The 18,769-nt window shown below is 45.9% G+C and overlaps 1 protein-coding gene across 3 annotated transcripts in view; it reads left to right on the forward strand.

Annotated features, from left to right (window-relative positions):
- The first annotated feature begins 16,713 nt into the window (after nucleotides 1–16,713).
- The window catches only part of LOC133351105 (multiple epidermal growth factor-like domains protein 6), a 117,043-nt gene continuing 114,987 nt past the window's right edge, over nucleotides 16,714–18,769 (forward strand). For 2 of the 3 annotated variants that reach the window (XM_061566052.1, XM_061566054.1), the window contains exons 1-2: nucleotides 16,714–17,080; nucleotides 17,397–17,859. In XM_061566052.1, the coding sequence (XP_061422036.1) occupies nucleotides 17,613–17,859 (247 nt within the window). In that variant the 5' untranslated portion in view covers nucleotides 16,714–17,080; nucleotides 17,397–17,612. Of the gene's footprint in view, nucleotides 17,081–17,223; nucleotides 17,860–18,769 lie in introns of those variants that run through there. The other variant, XM_061566053.1, reaches the window with a different exon arrangement.

The following is an 18,769-nucleotide window of genomic DNA, read 5'->3' on the forward strand; positions in this document are numbered from 1 at the left end:
TTGGTGCTGGCACGTCCTGTAACCTTTTTTAAAATCCTTTATATTAAGTTCACTTGCTTGCTTGCTTGCGCGCTTACTGACCGTGCAAATCTTTCGGTCGTTTTTTAACCCACTTCTCCCGTGATCCAATCGAGCTGACATTTTGCACACAGACTCGTTGTGCGTGACAATTTATTTTCGTAAAAAAAAAAATCCAAAATTTTACACTTTTTTGAATTTTTTTTTTAATTACCAATTGCTTAATGGTGGCAGGCAATCATCTGACCCATAGGTGGCAGCCATCTCAAGCCAGAGGACGAGAGGACTCTAGCCGCCACGCATATAAAGGATTTATAGTGAAAAACTTTGTTTTTACGGGTAAATTTTGTTTTTAGTTCCCACTCACGCCCCCGCCAGCCCGAAGGTGCGCGCATTACCTGGAGTGCAGACGCGCAGACATTTGAATTGACGTCTCCTTGCTCGGGGACTCGGTGCGTTTCTCCTGATTGCGGTTAAGGTCGGTTAAGGTCTCCGGATTGCATTCGTTTCGCGTTCGTGTCGGAGCCGCGCGCACGTTTCGTCGAACTCCATCGCAGAGCCAAAGCCCGCGTGCTCCCCTCCACTCTGCTGAGATGAGCCGATTGTAACACAGTGGGAGAACACGTTGATTGCATTCGAGTTAATTGCGATAAGGATAACGATGCAACTGAATGGTAAGTTACAGCTAGTCAATCCACTGATGGGTCTTCCTGTGATTCCGTGTGGCTGTTTGAATAACAACAAAGTCTACATTGAGGGTACCTAACCACAAGATAGCTTCACGGCCGCTACGGTGGCGAGATGTCAACTACCTCGCCTGGTATACAGGAGGTCGTGGGTTCGATCCCGACCCTAGCGCCTGTATATTTGGGGTTTGTGTGTCTCTCCCCGTGGTGTGGATTTTTCGCTGGGTTCTCCGGTTTTTCTCTAAAAATTTCAAAATATTCGTTTCGAGTCTTTGGCTGTTATACATTTCCACGTGGTAAGCCACTTTGTTCAGCTGTCATTTGTGGCCAGGTCGCTTCTGAAAAATCCTTACCTGGTTAAAAAAGGGGGTTGTTTGACCATACTTCACCGCGCTGGAAGGCGTGGGGTGGTAATGGGGGGCCTTGGACTGGTTCGAATATCATTTGGCGCAGATTTAATGGTGTAACAATTCAACTCCCTCATGTTTCCAGTTTCGTAATTTTGAGTATCACCATTCCCTCCAAGATGAAATTATTGTGTTTTTTAAGTGTGGTGAGTACAGTGGTCTCTGGCGGCTGCACAGGTCACATGAACCCACTGCATACAAGAAAACATTACACACATGATGAATTGAATTGAATATTAGCTTAACTATCAATGCCAGTCGAAGAATAATGTACCGTTACACCTCTATGAAATAAATATCATTCATGATAATAACGTATTGTCCGGTTACCAATCCACTGCTGGATGAAAGCTGCCCCATGACCCCATCGGTCATGGAGTTTGGGGCCGTCCATAAATGACGTCACGCGATTTTTGACGATGGGCAAGCAAGCGGGGTCTGCCCCAGGACGACCGCTTATGTTGCTGATCGAAACGTCGTGATATATTATTTTTATTATAAAAAAAATTCTACCCACGTGACTTTACCGAAAGAGCCAAAGAGTATGATGCGGTACCACAACGTGCAACTTATCAGACGTAAGGCCGATTAGAACGGAAACTGCACTCGATCTTCACCATAAGGACCGAGAAGCTGTCGGTATCACGCATCGCTCGCAGCTCGGACGCGAAAACGCAACGCTCCTGGTATTCAGATGACCAGCGCTCTTCCCCATCATCGTCAGGCACACCTTGCACGCACGCGCCGCACGTAAGTCCATCTCTCGGCAAGTGCCGCGACCGTCTGGTCAATAAAATAAGCGAGGCTAAAGACGGCCCAAGAGCGGTCCACTTTCGGGAAAAATGTTGCGACAGGCACGAGCGGGTTTGCTTGAAATCGCCGCTCCTCTGTATGACCATCCTGTTGTTTATTTACGAAGAAAATTGCCGCGCGTTTTGACACGATTGTGTTGCTGAACGAAGGCTAAACGCGACGCGGATGCCCTTTTTGCTGCCGTAATTTTGTGTCAATGTTCTTCTTATAGATATCTTTTTTTAAAGGCTCCTTGTTTAGGAGAGGCAATTTCGGCTTCGCGCGCCTGGGGCTCCGTGTCCGGAGGGGTTTCCACTCCGAGTAAATAACCAAAGTCCTTTCTCAATAGTCACAGCTGTAAGTGATCATAGTTTGACAAGTATTGTCATGGGGCAAGGATAGGCTAAATACATATTATCATTAACATGTTTATCGTGCTACGCTTCCGTAGAAAAATAGAGCTCGTGTTCTGTCCATTTACGTTAACACGCAGCATAATTATTTCAATAGCGATGCTTTTTTCAAAGGCTTGAAATGTGAATGAATTGCACTTTTCGATTTAAAGCTTTCGTGAATGCAGGGATTCATCTTCTTGGTTCTTTCGGTAAAGTCACGTAGAAGGGAAATAATAAAATAATAAAAATAAAACATAATAAATATTTTATTATGTTTTATTTTTATCATTTATAATAAAATAATTATTCATAATAAAATAATAAAAATAAAACATAATAAAATATTTCGATTTAAAGCTTTCGTGACTGCAGGGATTCATCTTCTTGGTTCTTTCGGTAAAGTCACGTAGAATGGAAACAATAAAAATAATAAAATATTTTATTATGTTTTATTTTTATTATTTATAATAAAATAATACAATAATTATTTATAATAAAATAATGAAAATAAAACATAATAAAATATTGTATTATGTTTTTTTATTTTATTATTTCCCTTCTACGTGACTTTACCGAAAGAACCAAGAAGATGAATTGCACTTTATTAGAGACACGGGGGTGGATAATGGCCTTAAGAGCTGCGTAATCGAATGTGTGTCAGCAAAGGGTTACTGAGTTAAACATGTTTTGTTTTAGTGTGCGTTTAGTGCCCTCTGTAACGTGCCACTGGTAGTCTCTTGTTCACGGATATCTCTATCCCCTCTGTTCCAAGTTCAGGTATAGGAGTTTGATCTCCTCCGCTAACGACTGACTTGATCCCACCATTGGAACCTCATTTGCCAGTCAAAAATATGATAATTGGGTTTTGACCCTTCTATCTGGCAACAAAACCGACACATTTTTACAAAGAGTCATGTTTGCATAGACCACAATACCTGCAGCCATAATGCAAACAAAAAACATAACTCTGATAATATATACACTGTCCTTGCACTATGCAAGGACAGTGCATATATTATACAAAAAACATAACTCTGATAATATATGCACTGTCCTTGCACTATGTTTGCATTATGGCTGCAGGTATTGTGGTCTATGCAAACATGACTCCTTGTAAAAAAGGTGTCAGTTTTGTTGCCAGATAGAAGGGTAAAAAACCAATCATCGACTGACTTGATTTCACATTTTCACACGCGCTTTTGTCATTGTAGAAGTAATTTTTTTATAAATATATTTCTATCCTCACCTCGTAACGTGTCCTCCCCCCCCCCTCCCGCAATCTCACAACAATGCAAGCATTACCCTCTTTTACTGCAATATCGCGGTGCGGTGAAGTTTAAGATGCTGTATACATCGTCAATGTGATTGGGCACGAGTTTGTGAGCGTGGTATCGAGTGTCTGAGTAAATGCACCGACGTTTGGTATTCGAAGCAAATCGTGCACTTCCTGACGTACACAGAGTACACAAATCACCTTCATTTACATTGTACCATCGCAACTTAAATACAAATGTGGTAATTCGGTGAAAGAGATGATTGCACCGATTTTTTTTACGCTCACACATGTATGGGAACAATCACACTGCACGGTTTCACGATATGTTGACCCATTAAGTCACATCAGTGTTTAACCTTAAGTTGCATACACATAGCATCGCATGCGTGCAAAAATCAAAGTGTTACTCTTCGTCATTTTCCTGGACGCGATGGCTTCATATCTGCCGACGAAAGTGGTGCTACCATTTGCTTCGATGTGAATTAAATCATTGAATCTTGGAACAAATCGTGACACCGAATCACGACAATTTATGGAATTGCCACGGGGGTGAATTGTACAACGGTGGATGTGCATGCAATGTAAACACACGTCACGGATGTGTTATCGCACGTGTGCATGAACACGTGGAACGGTGGCCACAAGAGCTACTCTGCATATTTGAAGCTTTCGTGACTGCAAGGATTCATATTCTTAGGTTTTTTCGGTAAAGTCACGTAGGTAAAAAAAATAAAATTAATTAAAGTAAAATAAAAAATAAAATAAAAATCACGACGTTTCAGAGGCAACACAAGCTTCCTGACGGTTCCACTTGAAGACGGAAGCTTGTGTTGCCTCCGAAACGTCGTGATTTTTATTTATTTTTTTATTTTATTTTACTTTTATTAATTTTAATTTTTTACCTACGTGACTTTACCGAAAAAACCTAAGAATAGTCTGCATATGAACTCGGCCATCTCGGTTCAATTCCCGACCATCGCTAACTTCAGTTGAAAGTGTTATCACAACGTGTCCAATGCCTCTCCTAGGTAGACTCAGCCTTAAAACGAGAACCCAGTGCAGTGCGTTGAGCGTCAGCACTGGGGAGGCAAAGGCGGGCGGGCGGACTGGAGTGGTGTAGCTTTGGTCTCGATGGGTGGTCGTGAACAAAACTTGCCCGACAGTGTATGAGGTTATGGGGGGGGGGGGTCTTTGTCTTTGTTGATATCTCCTGGGAGTGCGCCCAAGGTTGGTGAGCTTACACGAAAGGCGAGTGGGCTGCGCACAGGCACATTATCCCGACAGGAGATGAGACCCGTGTCATTCCCCGCTAGCCGCCAAACACACTCATGTAAGTTTAACACGTAGGCTTTCGCGACCAATGTTATTCATAATCAACGTTTTTGGGTAATTGCATCCAGCATCATCGGGCAATTCTGGCGAATTGCCCGATGATGCTGGATGCAATTACCAGCGAAACGTCGTACTCAAATTGTAAATGTCGTGGCTTCAACACACCGGTGGGCTAAAGCAGTGAACTATTTGTCTTTTGTCAACGTGACACTTTTTTACTGATTGGCCGTGTCGGGTGGTGGAGGGTTACGACACATTTATAAATAACGCGATCTAAACCCAAAAACGTTGATTATGGACACTCATGTAATCTTGGCCTTCGTTCCACACACTCGCTGTACGTGTCCACGGAGAGACTCATAAATGGTCGTGTCTTGCTGTCGAGTTTCGGAGGGGCAGGCCACACAAAAAAAGGGCTTTGGGACGTGGGCCCAATTAGTGACTGCTCACGTGGTTATAACACGCTGTGTGTAGTGGGATTAAAATGCGATTCTAGTTCACTTTGGTAGCAGTTGAGGGCTGCGGGGTTAAACTTGAACCACTAATTTGGGAAACTTGCTTGAGCCCTTGGCCTTGCGTTGGGGATATCCCAGCTGCCACTCTCTCAGCCGCTCTCTCAAACCCCTCTCGTTATGCCCAGTCCCGTACATCTCCCCCCCCCCCTCCCCTCATCTAAGCCGTTACTATAAACACGACTATGTGCGGTCCTGTGTCCCTTGTGCACGATGCCTTACGGCTGCGTGTCAGTGGGTCGAAAAGGAAGCTGAAACATTGCTAATTACAATTCTGCGACCTAAGGCTCAGATTCGGGCTGCCACCTCTGAGATCCAAACGACCAGGACTGATCGTGGGAATCAAACATATCTCAGAATGCCGGTTGAAGGGGAGAACTTCACGTGAATAATGCATTTGGCTTGAGTGCACTCTTGCAAGGTGGACGATCCAGCGTGCACCTATTTACATAATCGAACATACGCATACATATTGTTCCTAACAGCCACGCAAAAATTAAAGAGGTGGCTTTAACTAATTAAATATATCCCATTTATCATTAATACTCGTAACCAGTTGCAAATCTTGCCTACTCTCCATTGGTTTAAGTGTTAAACCCTATGGCAGGCAAATTACTTGGTTCACTGATGAGACAGCAATATTTTACTTTGATATTTTCTCACAAGATTTAAATCCATTTAGAACGTTGACCCGGCTATCCATAATTAACAACGCCAGTCAAACCCCCGGGTTCTGATTTTGGAGGCTCAATTTTTTTTTTCTCCGAAGAAATTGGTTTTCAGATGTGTTGAGTTACGGGCACAGACTCAACTGTACGCATGCCAAGTATTTGGCTTTTGGGCTCTTGCGAAATATCGTTCAAATCGCCATTACCCACTGGCTCGCGCAGTCATGCCCTCGTGTTGTATACGTATCGTGAATTTACAGCGTATCGATTCGTCAATTGATATCGATTGTGAAGTTCACAATTCATCTATCGAATTGTACATATGTGAAGGTCGATGTGTGTGCTGCATGTAATGAGTTCAAGTCACTCCTGCGTGCACTTGTAGTGCTACCATTCACCACAATATAAAACTCCAACTCTTGTAAACAATCGTAACCCTGAATTGGTTGTGATGTAAACTATTGTACCCAATTCGATTTTTTTTCAGTAGTGCTGCAAATCAATCAACGTGACTATATTTTGTTGAATTCTATCGAGCGCAAAGTGTGGTTCGTGACCTGGGTCACCGCACCACAGATATGACAACAAATGCAGTTTACATTACACAAAAAAAAACAAGCCACGTGATCTGTCACAAAAATAATTTAATAAAACCCCAACAGTTCATCTTTCATACATTTGATCATTAGCTCAGAAGATGACTTGTAAAGAATTGTCGCTCGTTTCGATTCCCAATTTGAGCGTCTCTCTGCGTGGAGATTTCATGTTCTCGGCCAGTTCGGAATGGGTGTCTCCGGTTTCCTGCTCCTCACATAGCTGGGACAAAAAAATAAACAAACTTGGTAGTGAAAAAAAAAACATCCCGGTGCTAAAAACTGAACTGTAAATTACTCAATTGAGATTACACACAGCAGCAGCAAACATCGGCGCTCCCTCTCTTCTGCAAAAGTAAAACTTCGTTGTCCTTCCCCCCGTAACCTTCGAGTCGTACGATTGGCTACGTACGGTGCGAAAGAAGTTCACCATACATACACAAACAACGTTGACACTCAGTGAGGCTTCACTGGGCAAACAAGCCGAACAATACGAATACTCGATACTAAGTAGTAAAACGTATCGCTTGCCAAAATTGATTGATTCTAGATTTGAAGATTTCGTGACTGCAAGGATTCATACTCTTAGTTCTTTCGGTAAAGTCACGTAGGTAAAAAAATGAAATAAAAAGTAATTAAAATAAAATAATTAAATCACGACGTTTCGGAGGCAACACAAGTCTCCGTCATCAGGTGGGACCGTCACAGCCAGATTTGCTGCATCAAGTGAGGCAGCAAATCTGGCTGTGACGGTCCCAACTGATGACGGAGACTTGTGTTACCGAAATAACTAAAAGTATAAAAATTGATTGACCTGCATTAACAAAAAATATCACAAGTGAGCAGCAACTTTAGACGTTGAGAAGCGTCGTGTGGCTTCCCATCTTCGTAACGCCGCTGACTGGGGGGTGGTGGGGGGGTGGGGGGGGGGGGGTCTTCGTGCCACGTCGGACCCGCATACTTTGAGCCGCACGAGATCTCGTTGCTTCGGAGGCCCGCGACCTCAGGCCCCGCTCGCCTCGCTCGCCTCGCGCTCACTTACTCGGCCTGCTCCGAATTATCGGCGGGTGAGCCGAGGGGAGAGAGAAGAGGAGGTGACACGGAAGGCGGCTGTCAGCTTCGCTTGAGTCGGTGTGCTCGCTGTTTTTTAACAGAGGCACCCACAACCCCCCCCCCCCTCGCTGTTATTCATATTCTTATTATTTTGGTCTTTCGGTAAAGCCACGTAGATATAAAAATAATTGTATAGTTATTGTATTCATATTCTTGGTTCTTTCGGTAAAGTCACGTAGAAGGGAAATAATAAAATAATATTAATATAAAACAATAAAACAATAAAAATATTAATGATTTCCCTTCTACGTGACTTTACCGAAAGAACCAAGAATATGAATCCCTGCAGTCACGAAAGCTTTAAATCAAGAGTTATTGTATTGTTACTCGCTTAGTCCGCACTTTTATTGTTGGACCTGTTTGACGGAAGCGATCGCTTATTTATTGTCACTGACAATTGCCATGAAGTGTTTAAGGGACGTTTAAATCATTTGTTAGGGCCAATAAAAAAATGCCCCTTGCTTTTGATTAGTCAACAGCGCTGTCAATTCTTTGAAGAAAACGTTCGTTTCGTTGCACGTATTTCTCCCCGCTTTTGCCATGTTGTTTTTTGTTCTCCATTCGCTACAATGATTGTGTAGTCCCGAAGAGTCGGGTCACGTTTATTTCTGTTGAACCAGGTGAGAAGTCAAGAGAGCAGGACGAGTCTCATTTTGCTTAGAGTGACCCCCGCGTTACGCTCGCTCCAATTTTAAACGCCGCTGGCGCGACCCTTAATGATTGCCAAACGCTTCCGAATGCCTCGAAATGCCTCGAAAACACGTTCGCGCACTGAAGGAACGCAACGCGAAGGCAATTGCGGGTAACTTTGCACAGAACAGATGATTTAATAAGTCACACGCTGGCGCTGATTACGCTCGCCGTTCATCCGCCGTGCTGCCTCGTAACACGAGACCGGCGAACTCGAGGAGGCGAAGCTTTTTGACGTCAGCGTGCGATTCAAGTTTCGTCCGGAGACTCACGCGAGACGCATAATCCTCGGGAGCGCGCACGCTTGGTGCGTTCGCATTCCTCGTGGAGCAACCGCACAGAGGAGTTGATGCGAATCCTTTTTTTTGTTCTGCTGTTGTTTGAGTGTCAAAAGAAGACGAAAAAAAAGACGCCCCAGTTAAAAAATTCATCACACCGGACTTGCGATTTGGAAGTCACCGGATTGACTCGATCTCCGGGTGCGGCAGTTAAAACTAAACTAACAAAACTAAACTATATATATGTTGTTATTTTACCAGGCAAAGCCCACTGAGATGTACAGCATATATCTTTTTCAGAAGTGACCTGGCCACAAATGATTGCTCGACGAAGGGGCTTGTCACGTGGAAATTTACAACAGTCAAAGACTCTCAACGTCACCTTAATTAATGTGGATGGAAGAAAACCGGAGGACCCGGAGAAAAATCCACACGATCACGGTGAGAACATGCAAACTCCCAATATACAGGAGGAGGCGTCAGAGTCGGGATCGCACCCACAACCTCCTGTATACCAGGCGAGGTAGTTAACATCTCCTAGCCACCGCGGCACCCCATGCCTGCCTCTGTCCACCCAACATCGTCATTGGCTTCCACCGCAGGTGAAGTTCCACCACCACCACCACGTGGTGTAGGCGTGTAGCTGTGACGTGGACAGAAGGTGGCAGTGCTGAGCGTTGCTCCCTCGTAAACTGTAGGTTTTTTTCTGGGTTCTTACAAATCACAAAAAAAACTATTTAATGGAATTCGTTAAGCATCCCAATGCAGGATCCTGCTGAAAAAAATGTATTCTTGAGACTCGGAGAGGCTTTCATGGGTTAATGAGTGGAATTCAAATGTTCCGTTTTAAATTCAGGAAAACGTTAATTCACGCTGGCTTTCATCTTCTTGGTTCTTTCGGTAAAGTCACGTAGAAGGGAAGTAATAAAATAATAAAAAATAAAACATAATAAAACAATTCTCACGACGTTTCGGCCACAACGCAAGCAGCCGTCCTCGAGTGAAAACCAGGTCTGTCGCGGCGACAGAGTCTGAATGAAACAGCACACGTGCTTTGAGCATATATATAAGCTGGGTTTGAAGTGGGGGAAAGAGCGCCTTGGCTGCTATGAAGGGGCACTCAGATGAACAATGTTAAACAATATCAGTTAATTTTGTCTCATGAAATACAATTTTCCGACAGTTTTCCACTGCGCAGCAATATCTGCATTCACATTTAAATCAGAATAATAGTTATGAATCATTGTATAGCAGTGCGTTGACCCAGGCTGCTAGTAATACAGCACAACGCCGCGTATCCGACTCGCTGTCGACTGAGATACAGGTGGATATGTGAAAAGGTCAGATAAGTGAGCATTGCCATTGAGTCACATTTGTGCATGGCACTGGGTGGTAATTGGTCAGCGCCGATATGCGTGACGGTCGGATTTGCGACGTTGCACCGTCGTTATCTAACGAGATCGGATGGTGGTGCTGGTGGTGGTGGCAGATTTTCTAACATTTCTTTGCTACGGCTGCGGTCTTTGTTGACTGCGGGGCGGAGGAGTCGTTACGGCAGCTCCGACAGGTGTGGCTGTAACGACCTGAGCGCGATGAGCCCACGCCCTGTGGTGTGCGCGATAAACAAAACAATGTGCCACCTAAAAAAAAACCACAACATGCCACCGAACAAACGTGTCACCTATCAAACGAGCTCACTCCTCGTCGGTGTTTATCGTGGAGGAGGAGGGAGGAGGGAGAACGCTTTCCACGTTTGCCTTTCAGCAACACTTACAGCGGAGTGGCTTTTGAACGTGTACACGATCACCTGCACTCGTGTGAAAGAAGCCAACCCGTGTGTGCGTAAGATGGGGGGGGGGGGGGGGGCGTGATAGCGCTATTTCAATTGTCTCCTGCAGGAGCGTGCCTGACACCCCTGTGTAGTGTATGAAAAGTAGCAATAATAAAAGTAGGTTTTACCCTCTCTGGCAATAAAACTCGAGGTGTTAAGGTGTTCAAACACCAAAGAGATTATACCTTATTGCGTGGCATCAACTACTGCATTAACCACACATGCAAAACAAACTCTGATAACACTATTTTTTTATTCCTGGGTAGTAAGTGTTATTTCCTAATTGCTTATGCCTCAAAAGTACAGAACATGGCTATTATTCCCCACAAACTTTGCTTTTGTGACCAGGACAGTAATATTTTGAAATGTACCAATTTTTTTTTATTTAGAAAACGTGGTGTGCATTTGTGTAATTCCTTCACTTAAAGTCATGGTCACAAAAGCATAGTTTGTGGGGAATAATAATAGCCATGTTCTATACTTTTGAGGCATACGCAATTAGGAAATAACACTTTCTACCCAAGAAAAAAATCGTGTTACATAGTGTAATAATATATGCATTGGCTTTGAAACTGATTGGCCTACACCAGAGACAGCCTTGTTTATGGCCTAGTCTCGCGAGTGTTGCTGCCTACGCCGTAGCCGCTGGATGGCGATGGGGATTATTACGTTTCAACAACTTGGCTGTCCACGGCTCGCATCAGCAGGCAGCGTTTGCACGCAGCCGGATCTCGATTTTCGTGGCCAACTTCTTGAGCCGTGCCAAAGTTACCAAAGTCACTCTGTCGGCTCAACGTGCAGCAGCTCCGAGTCGTATCATGAACACGGCGCACCTGGGTGCAATCCATCTGCGCTTGCAGTGAGCGGCGTGTTTCCCCCGCGTGAGAGCTGTTGATGATGTTGTGTTCTTTGATTGCTCGAAATGTGTGGATGCGTTTGCAGGAGGGTGGGGGCAGTCTCTGTGTTTGGCTGCTCTCTCTCTCTCGTGTGACATTTGTTTACATATTCTTAGGTTTTTTCGGTAAAGTCACGTAGGTAAAACATCAAAATTAATAAAAATAAAATAAAGATCACGACGTTTCGGAGGCAACACAAGTCTCCGTCATCAGGTGGGACCGTCACAGCCAGATTAGCTGCATCAAGTGAGGCAATGATTCAAGATGTAATCCCTTAAAAGCGAGTTGAGGGGGGAGGAGAGGGGGGGGGGCTCATCAGAATGTGGTAGCCAATGAATGGAACGTATCGGGAGGGAGGGAGGCGGAGCCAAAAGGGTGGGCGACAGCGTGGAAGCGATTGTGCGCAAGAGACAAACTGCTGCACATATTTCAATGCAACTCTATTTAATCCTGTAAAGAACCAATATTATGATTCGTAATTTAGTTCGGGTCAATCTCGATCGTGTCGGTATAATGTCGGGTTACTCAGTGCGGGATTATACTAGGATCAAAAGTAGCTACATATGCTACGGGCCCCGCACTTTCAAGGGCCCCGCGCCTAATGCTTTCAAGCTATCAATTCCGGTTCAGTGATTCTGCACTTGCTCTATTACGATAGTACTATACTGCCTTCAACGTTTTATGAACGACTGGGTGTTTAAGGTTAGCGATTTGTCTATTATCTGGCTGTATAGCAAATGAAAAAATAAAATTACTTTACTATGCAAGTAAAAATTTTAAATGTGTTATAATATTTACGTATTTATTTATTTAGGGCCTCTTCATAACATATGCTACAGGCCCCTGCAACTAACTTAATCAGGCACTGCGTTTACTATAACCCTCTACCATCAAACGAGGTTGTTGCGTGGCCAAAAATTGCCGATTAATTTTGTTCATCAGCAAAAACCGAAGGTGCCGAAGAGCAGAACACATCTGGCCATTTGTCAAAAAGAATGGTCAGCAGCACTGATGCAGTGAACGACAACCCTGGCCACACTTCACCACGCTGGTCCGTGTGGAATCGAAGTACCGGCCATCGAGTCGGACTTCAAATCCCCTGTGTGTCGTCACACCCCCACACTCCCCCGCCCCTAGCGTAGAATGAAACGAATCACTGTGTTCATCTCAATGCGAGTCACGATCAGGTACTGAGCTCACAACGCTTTACAAACATGTTAAGTCTGAGTTCATGCACAAAGCCCGACACAACAACAATAACGTTTGTAGATGAGACATCCGAGGAGAGTGGCGAAAGATAAATTGGCGATGACATCGGACGGTTTGGCTGACGGAAAATAAGTAATATAATAAAAAAAATACGTTTTTTAAAAACACGCTTTAATGAAATGTACCCTAATAGTAATGGAAGAACTCCACGACTCCAGCAAGTGGCCCCGAAGCTTGCCATAACGTAAGGGGCCGTGGTGATTTACAGCCAACGTCAGTTGAGCGTGGACAATTAGACCCAAGCCGAAACATGATGTATTAAAAAAAAATCATTTTTAATGATAGAATATAGTATTGTCATCAGTATGACATAAGTATGCCAAGTTTGCAGTCGATACCACATTGGGAAGTGGGTACAAATTTAGCTACAAGATTTGAGTATACAACAACAGACAAGAGTGAGTACATAACAAGTATAACCCGTAAAAACAAAGTTTTTCACTATAAATTCCTTTATATGCATGGCGGCTAGAGTCCTCTCGTCCTCTGGCTTGAGATGGCTGCCACCTATGGGTCAGATGATTGCATGGCAGCATTAAGCAATTGGTAATTAAATATAATATTTTTGTCCTAAAAAGTGTAAAATTTTGGAAACATTTTTTCACGAACATGCATTGTCACGCACAGCGAGTCTGTGTGCAAAATGTCCGCTCGATTGGATCACGGAAGTGGGTTATAAAACGACCAAAAGATTTGCACGGTCCTAAGCAAGCAAGCAAGTGAACTTAATATAAAGGATTTAAAAAGCGCGTGTAATAATAATACAAAAACCTGGCAAAAGGTGCAGCCCTGCAATTACTTCCTCACGTCACTGCTGGCAGAAGGGGCCTCATCTTCGATGGGGACCTCTAGAGTAGCGGCCCCCAACCTTTTTGGCACCAGGGACCGGTTTCGTGGAAGACAATTTTTTCACGGACCGGGGGGGGGGGGGTCATCATTGGGTCTTTCCCCCTTTTCAAAGAAGCTCTCCAGCGACGTTTGTTGTTTGCTCATTGTGGCTACTAGGGGTTAGCAGCTTGTGGGCTTACCAACACTGTGACTGAGACGAGTGCGCAGTGCGGGGAAGAGGCGAGGACAGAAGTGGTGAATAATACAACAATGGGGGCGAGCAACACGCGCGGACTCACCGCTCTCACCTCCTGCTGCTGTGCGGCCCTGGTTCCTAACAGGCCACGGACCGGTACCGGTCCGTCGCCCGGGGGTTGGGGACCCTTTCTTTAGAGGGCTGGGTATCTGTGATAAAAGAGCTGCATAGCTCATCGGATTTCTCCAGGATAAAATAATGATTCTGATTATTTTCGTCTACTCTTCCATGCTGGCCAAGTGTCTTGGAAGAGGTGATGGGAGTGGGAGTACCCCATGCTTTACCCCACTACGCACAGTCGACTAAGTGTGATCAACTCAATTATATTCGACAGAAGCAGGGGGCGATAACGGGAGCGGGGTGGGTGGGGCTTAATGAATATATTTAAACTTTGAGCATCATATCAACTGCCTCGCCGGGAGATCGACTCAAACCGAGTGACCTCTGGGATTGAAAGTCTAGAATTCTCAAAGCATCACACACGGCGACTGCGTGCGCGGGCGCATTATTTTTGAAGCCTCGTCTTTAATGCCCCCGAAGCGATTATGGGCGCCGCAAACGGTCGAGGCGGCAACAGACGCTCGCCTCTTTCGGGATGATGGATGGGAATGTGGCCTGTGGGGGGGGGGTGGGGGGGGAGAGTGATCACACGAACTCCGGGCACATCGGCCGTCTGCCGCAGTGATCACGGCGCCGTGACCCGCCTGATCCCGGCTTCGTTCCCCCGGATCTCTTTTAAAACCGAGCGTCAGGACAATGGCCAAGAGGCGAGGAAAGGCCGGCGGGCATGGAAGGGTGGTGGTGGTGGGGGAGGTCACACAATAAAACAAAAATGATCGTTCATCGTCGAGTTGTAAGATCGACCTCCCCCTCCCCGACCCAATACTCCCTTCACCCCACCCTTTTGTCCTTGATTGTAAATGGGACTTCTTCAACAGGGAGCATGAAAGAAAGAAAGGCAACGCCGCCGCTAGAAGAACTTGCTCGTGTCAAGCTCTGCGGTTAAAGGAATGTGATCGTCGTTCGGCGCGTCGAGGTCCGACGTTTCGCGCTAAACCTTCCGGCAACTCCTTCATTTCCCCAAGAAGCCCCCTTAAGTTCCCCCCGAGGGAAGCTCCCAGCCCGCGTAAGCGAAACGTCGGACGTGGTGCCCGAATCACAACGCACGCGGGTACAACTCGAACAACAACAACAAAAAGTTTCGATTTAAAATCTTTCGTGACTGCGGGGATTCATCTTCTTGGTTCTTTCGGTAAAGTCACGTAGAATGGAAAGAATAAAATAATAAAAGTAAAAATAATAAAATACAATTCTCACGACGTTTCGGCCACACCGCAAGCAGCCGTCCTCAGGTGAAGAAAAAAAATCTCCACGCACGCGGAGAGGCTCTTCAGCGCCTGCTCGCGAGTGCCGACTCGGTCGAGGAATGTCGCCTCTTCAACCGAGATGCCTGCGAACGCATTTGATGTTGGGGATTTTTGGCCGCCGATCACGGCTGGGAACGTTTTGAGGAGCAGGCGAAGGCGGCGTGTCGCCGTTCGTTGGCAGGCATCGCGTTCGTCGATTCGCGTTGTCTGTAGCGGAACAAAAACAACAGCGACCGGCGAGCTCGAGAAAGAGAGAGAGAGAGAGCGGATAAAAATAAACTCTTTAAAAATTATTTTTTTTAATTCTTTTTTAAAAATTATTTTTTAAAGACAACGAGTTTATTTTAAAGTGTGACATTCGACAGATGAGCACGGCAAGAACCCGCAATGGATGAACGACACCGCGGGGGGGTTATTGGGGGGAACGTTTCGTGTTCATGTGCACGTGCGTGCGTTTGTGTATGAAACGCATCGGTTCATTCGGCATTTTGAAAGCGATGTCGCTACGCTGAAGATTCCCCCCCTCCCCACCACCCCCTTTTTAATCGGGGTAATGATACGCGTAATGTGATGAAAGCTTGTAAATCACGTGGTGCCGAGCGTTTCAACTCAAAAGTGACAACGACACACATAAAAAACACACATACATGCACGCGAAAATTAAACACAATCGAACATGTGTTTAGGGATTAGCGCCCCTTGAGTTGAAGGAATGCTAGATGTGAGCTGTTTTTTCTCTCTCTCATTCCGGTGTCTTGCCTTGAATTGGCATGTTCTTTTAAGATGCTGAAAACTAAAAGGGGGGGGGGGGGAGAGTCTTAAAGGGATGCACAGATGGAGGGAGACCAGTAAAATCATGTGGTTGTCAGATTTATTTTTTTATTCCCCTTTTCTTGGAACTGTACGTACGCGCATATTTCAGTGTGTCTGTGCGTGTGTGGACTGACGTCGAATGCTTGTGGTGAAGGGTTTGTACTTACGTATAAAAAAAAACTATTTCAGGGAAATATTCCCTGTAGCAGGGTAACCATTATCGATGTTTTGATACAATATGCGGTACATTCACGTTGTGCCTGTTTGCATCTCAAGAGCACACATTGCTGCCACTTACATTGTGGTGAGCTCATGGTGACACACGCTTGATATATTCAATGAAAACAAGCATCTTACACAACCCAATGTGATGGCGCAGAATGTCCCTTTAACAGTGATTACAGCTTGGATATGTTAAATAACGTTTCAAAAACCATATTATATTTTTCATAACTTTTAGTTGGACAAAAAAACGAGTTTTCATTCGAGTATAAATAACCGATTGACATTCATTTAACATTATCCGCAACAATTGTAGGTTGTTCCGAAATGTATGCTGTTATCGATTTGAAGACCCACAATTGCATAACCGTGCGGGAACATTTGACGGCAGAAAATCCGACAACCAACATTTTTTTCTGTTCTCCCCCCAGCTCCTCTCGGCTATAAATAGTGCCTCGTTGCTGAATCGCCTTTCACCTGCAAGTGGCTGGCAGTTAAGTTAAATAATGAATAAACTTTCCAAAAAATAAATAAAATAAAGGCAACTGCTCAAGCTGGAACCCGTGAGCGTGCAGTCATTCTTGACCCTGTTAACGCGGGCAGCACGAAGAGCAAATCCCAATCCACAAAACGATCTCGATCACGCATCCCATTCTCCAGCGCCGGGAAGCAGCAAATACTTCCCCGGTTTATGGAACATATTTTTGAGTTAGCTCACCGCTGGGAGCACTGAATTCAAACTGATCCCATAAAAGTGGCAGGGACTTCTGATTTTATTTCTTGTTTTTTTTTTCCTTCCTGCCGGAGCTATTTTACACGCGAAGAGGTAGTAGCGTTTGTAAGTTTGAACCGTTATTGTTTTCATCCTGCACCCTCAGTTGGCAATAAGAATTTGAAGCGGAGGGGGGGGGGCGGAGGAGGGGGGGGGGTTACGAATGAAATTGTTAAACACTCTCTCGGTCTGTTTTTTTTTTAACGCAAATCCGCACAAAAGGCGCTTGGCATGCCCGCGTCTAGACATCTAATTGCCATTGGCTCGGCGTTGCCAAAACAGCATCAAGTCCGCAAGAGCGGTGGCGTTGTTAGCCGGGTCAAAACAATCAGCCCGTTCTTCTGCGTTGGTGGCGGGTTGCTTTTTGTGTGTGTTTCAACAGGAAGGCAACCGGCGAGTCGCCTGCAAGTGCCCCTCGAAGAGCAAGACGTAGAAAGCCACGGAATCGAAGAGGCGCGCGCACACGGCGAGAGAAGAGAAGCGAGAGAGCGAGCGAGCAGAGTCGACCGTTGCGAACCGAGCAGAGAGAGAGAGAGAGAGGACATACGTGGGGGGGGTGCCGTGGGTGGGTGAGGAGTGGTTGCGATAGTGAACTCGCATGGGGCTCGTGAAGCCATCAAACGCGGCCGGCGCTGGTCCGGCCGCGCTGGCGGCGCGTTGCCTGCCCCCGCTGCTGCTGCTGCTGTTGCCGCTGTGGGCTGCCTGCGCAGTGCTCGTCACCGCCTCGCCGCCGCCTCCTCCTCCTCCTCCGCCGCCCTTCTCACGCTTCCAGGGACACCGACGCCCGTGCTACACGTGCCTCAAGGGCTACGCGCAGCACCGCGACCGCAACGGAGAGCTCGTCGGTGAGGAACGCACGCGCGCGCGCGCGCTCGTCCGCGTGCACGTGCGCTCGTCCGCGTGCACGTGCGCGTGCAGAAATGACAGCGACGGGGCGGCCGCGTGCGTCTTGATGATCTTTTGGGTTAAAGGGGAAAAGCACGAGCGCGTGTGCGCGCGTAACCTTCGACGCTTTTTTTTGTGTCGTCGTTCGCTCGGGCGAAATGCTTCGGCATCCGCTCGTCTCCTCCTCCTCCTCGTCTTTCTCCGATGCTTTCCAGGCAAAAAAAAAAAGAATTGGCACGCTCTATCGTCGGCCTTGGTTTGTGAGACGGCTTAACGGTGGCTACTCGTGGGATGCAAAGGGATCGAACCGACGACCCTCTGGATCGCATCAAACACGGCGGTGTTTGATGTGGTCAGCACGCTGCGGTGTTGCGATCCAGAGGGTCGCCGGTTCAATTCCCTCTCTCGGCGCGGTATTTGAACCAATGATGCTAGTCTTCTTGGTTCTTTCGGTAAAGTCACGTAGAAGGGAAGTAATGAAATAATAAAAATGAAACATAATAAAATAATTCTCACTTTATTATGTTTTTTTTTATTATTTTATTACTTCCCTTCTACGTGACTTTACCGAAAGAACCAAGAAGATGAGTCCCTGCAGTCACGAAAGCTTTAAATCGAAATTAAATGATGCTAGTTTCTTAAAACCCTTCAACCCTCTCCCCTCCGTTCCGCACAGCGGTAAGTTAGTCGATCAGCACGCGGGTTGCCTCTGTGTGTGTGTGTGGTGGGGTAGAACGTGGGTACTCCCACCTCTTCCAGGACGTTTGGCCAGCGTGGAAGAGTAGGCCAAATACCTTCTATTGGGGACCTCCCCTTGCGCCTGCAGTGGCGTGAGCGCGACATTTCAGGGCTGCACCTTTACCACCTCGC

Source organism: Lethenteron reissneri, chromosome 36, assembly GCF_015708825.2.
Source record: "Lethenteron reissneri isolate LAM-NWPU_2019-01 chromosome 36, ASM1570882v1, whole genome shotgun sequence".
Classification (NCBI taxonomy): domain Eukaryota; kingdom Metazoa; phylum Chordata; class Hyperoartia; order Petromyzontiformes; family Petromyzontidae; genus Lethenteron; species Lethenteron reissneri.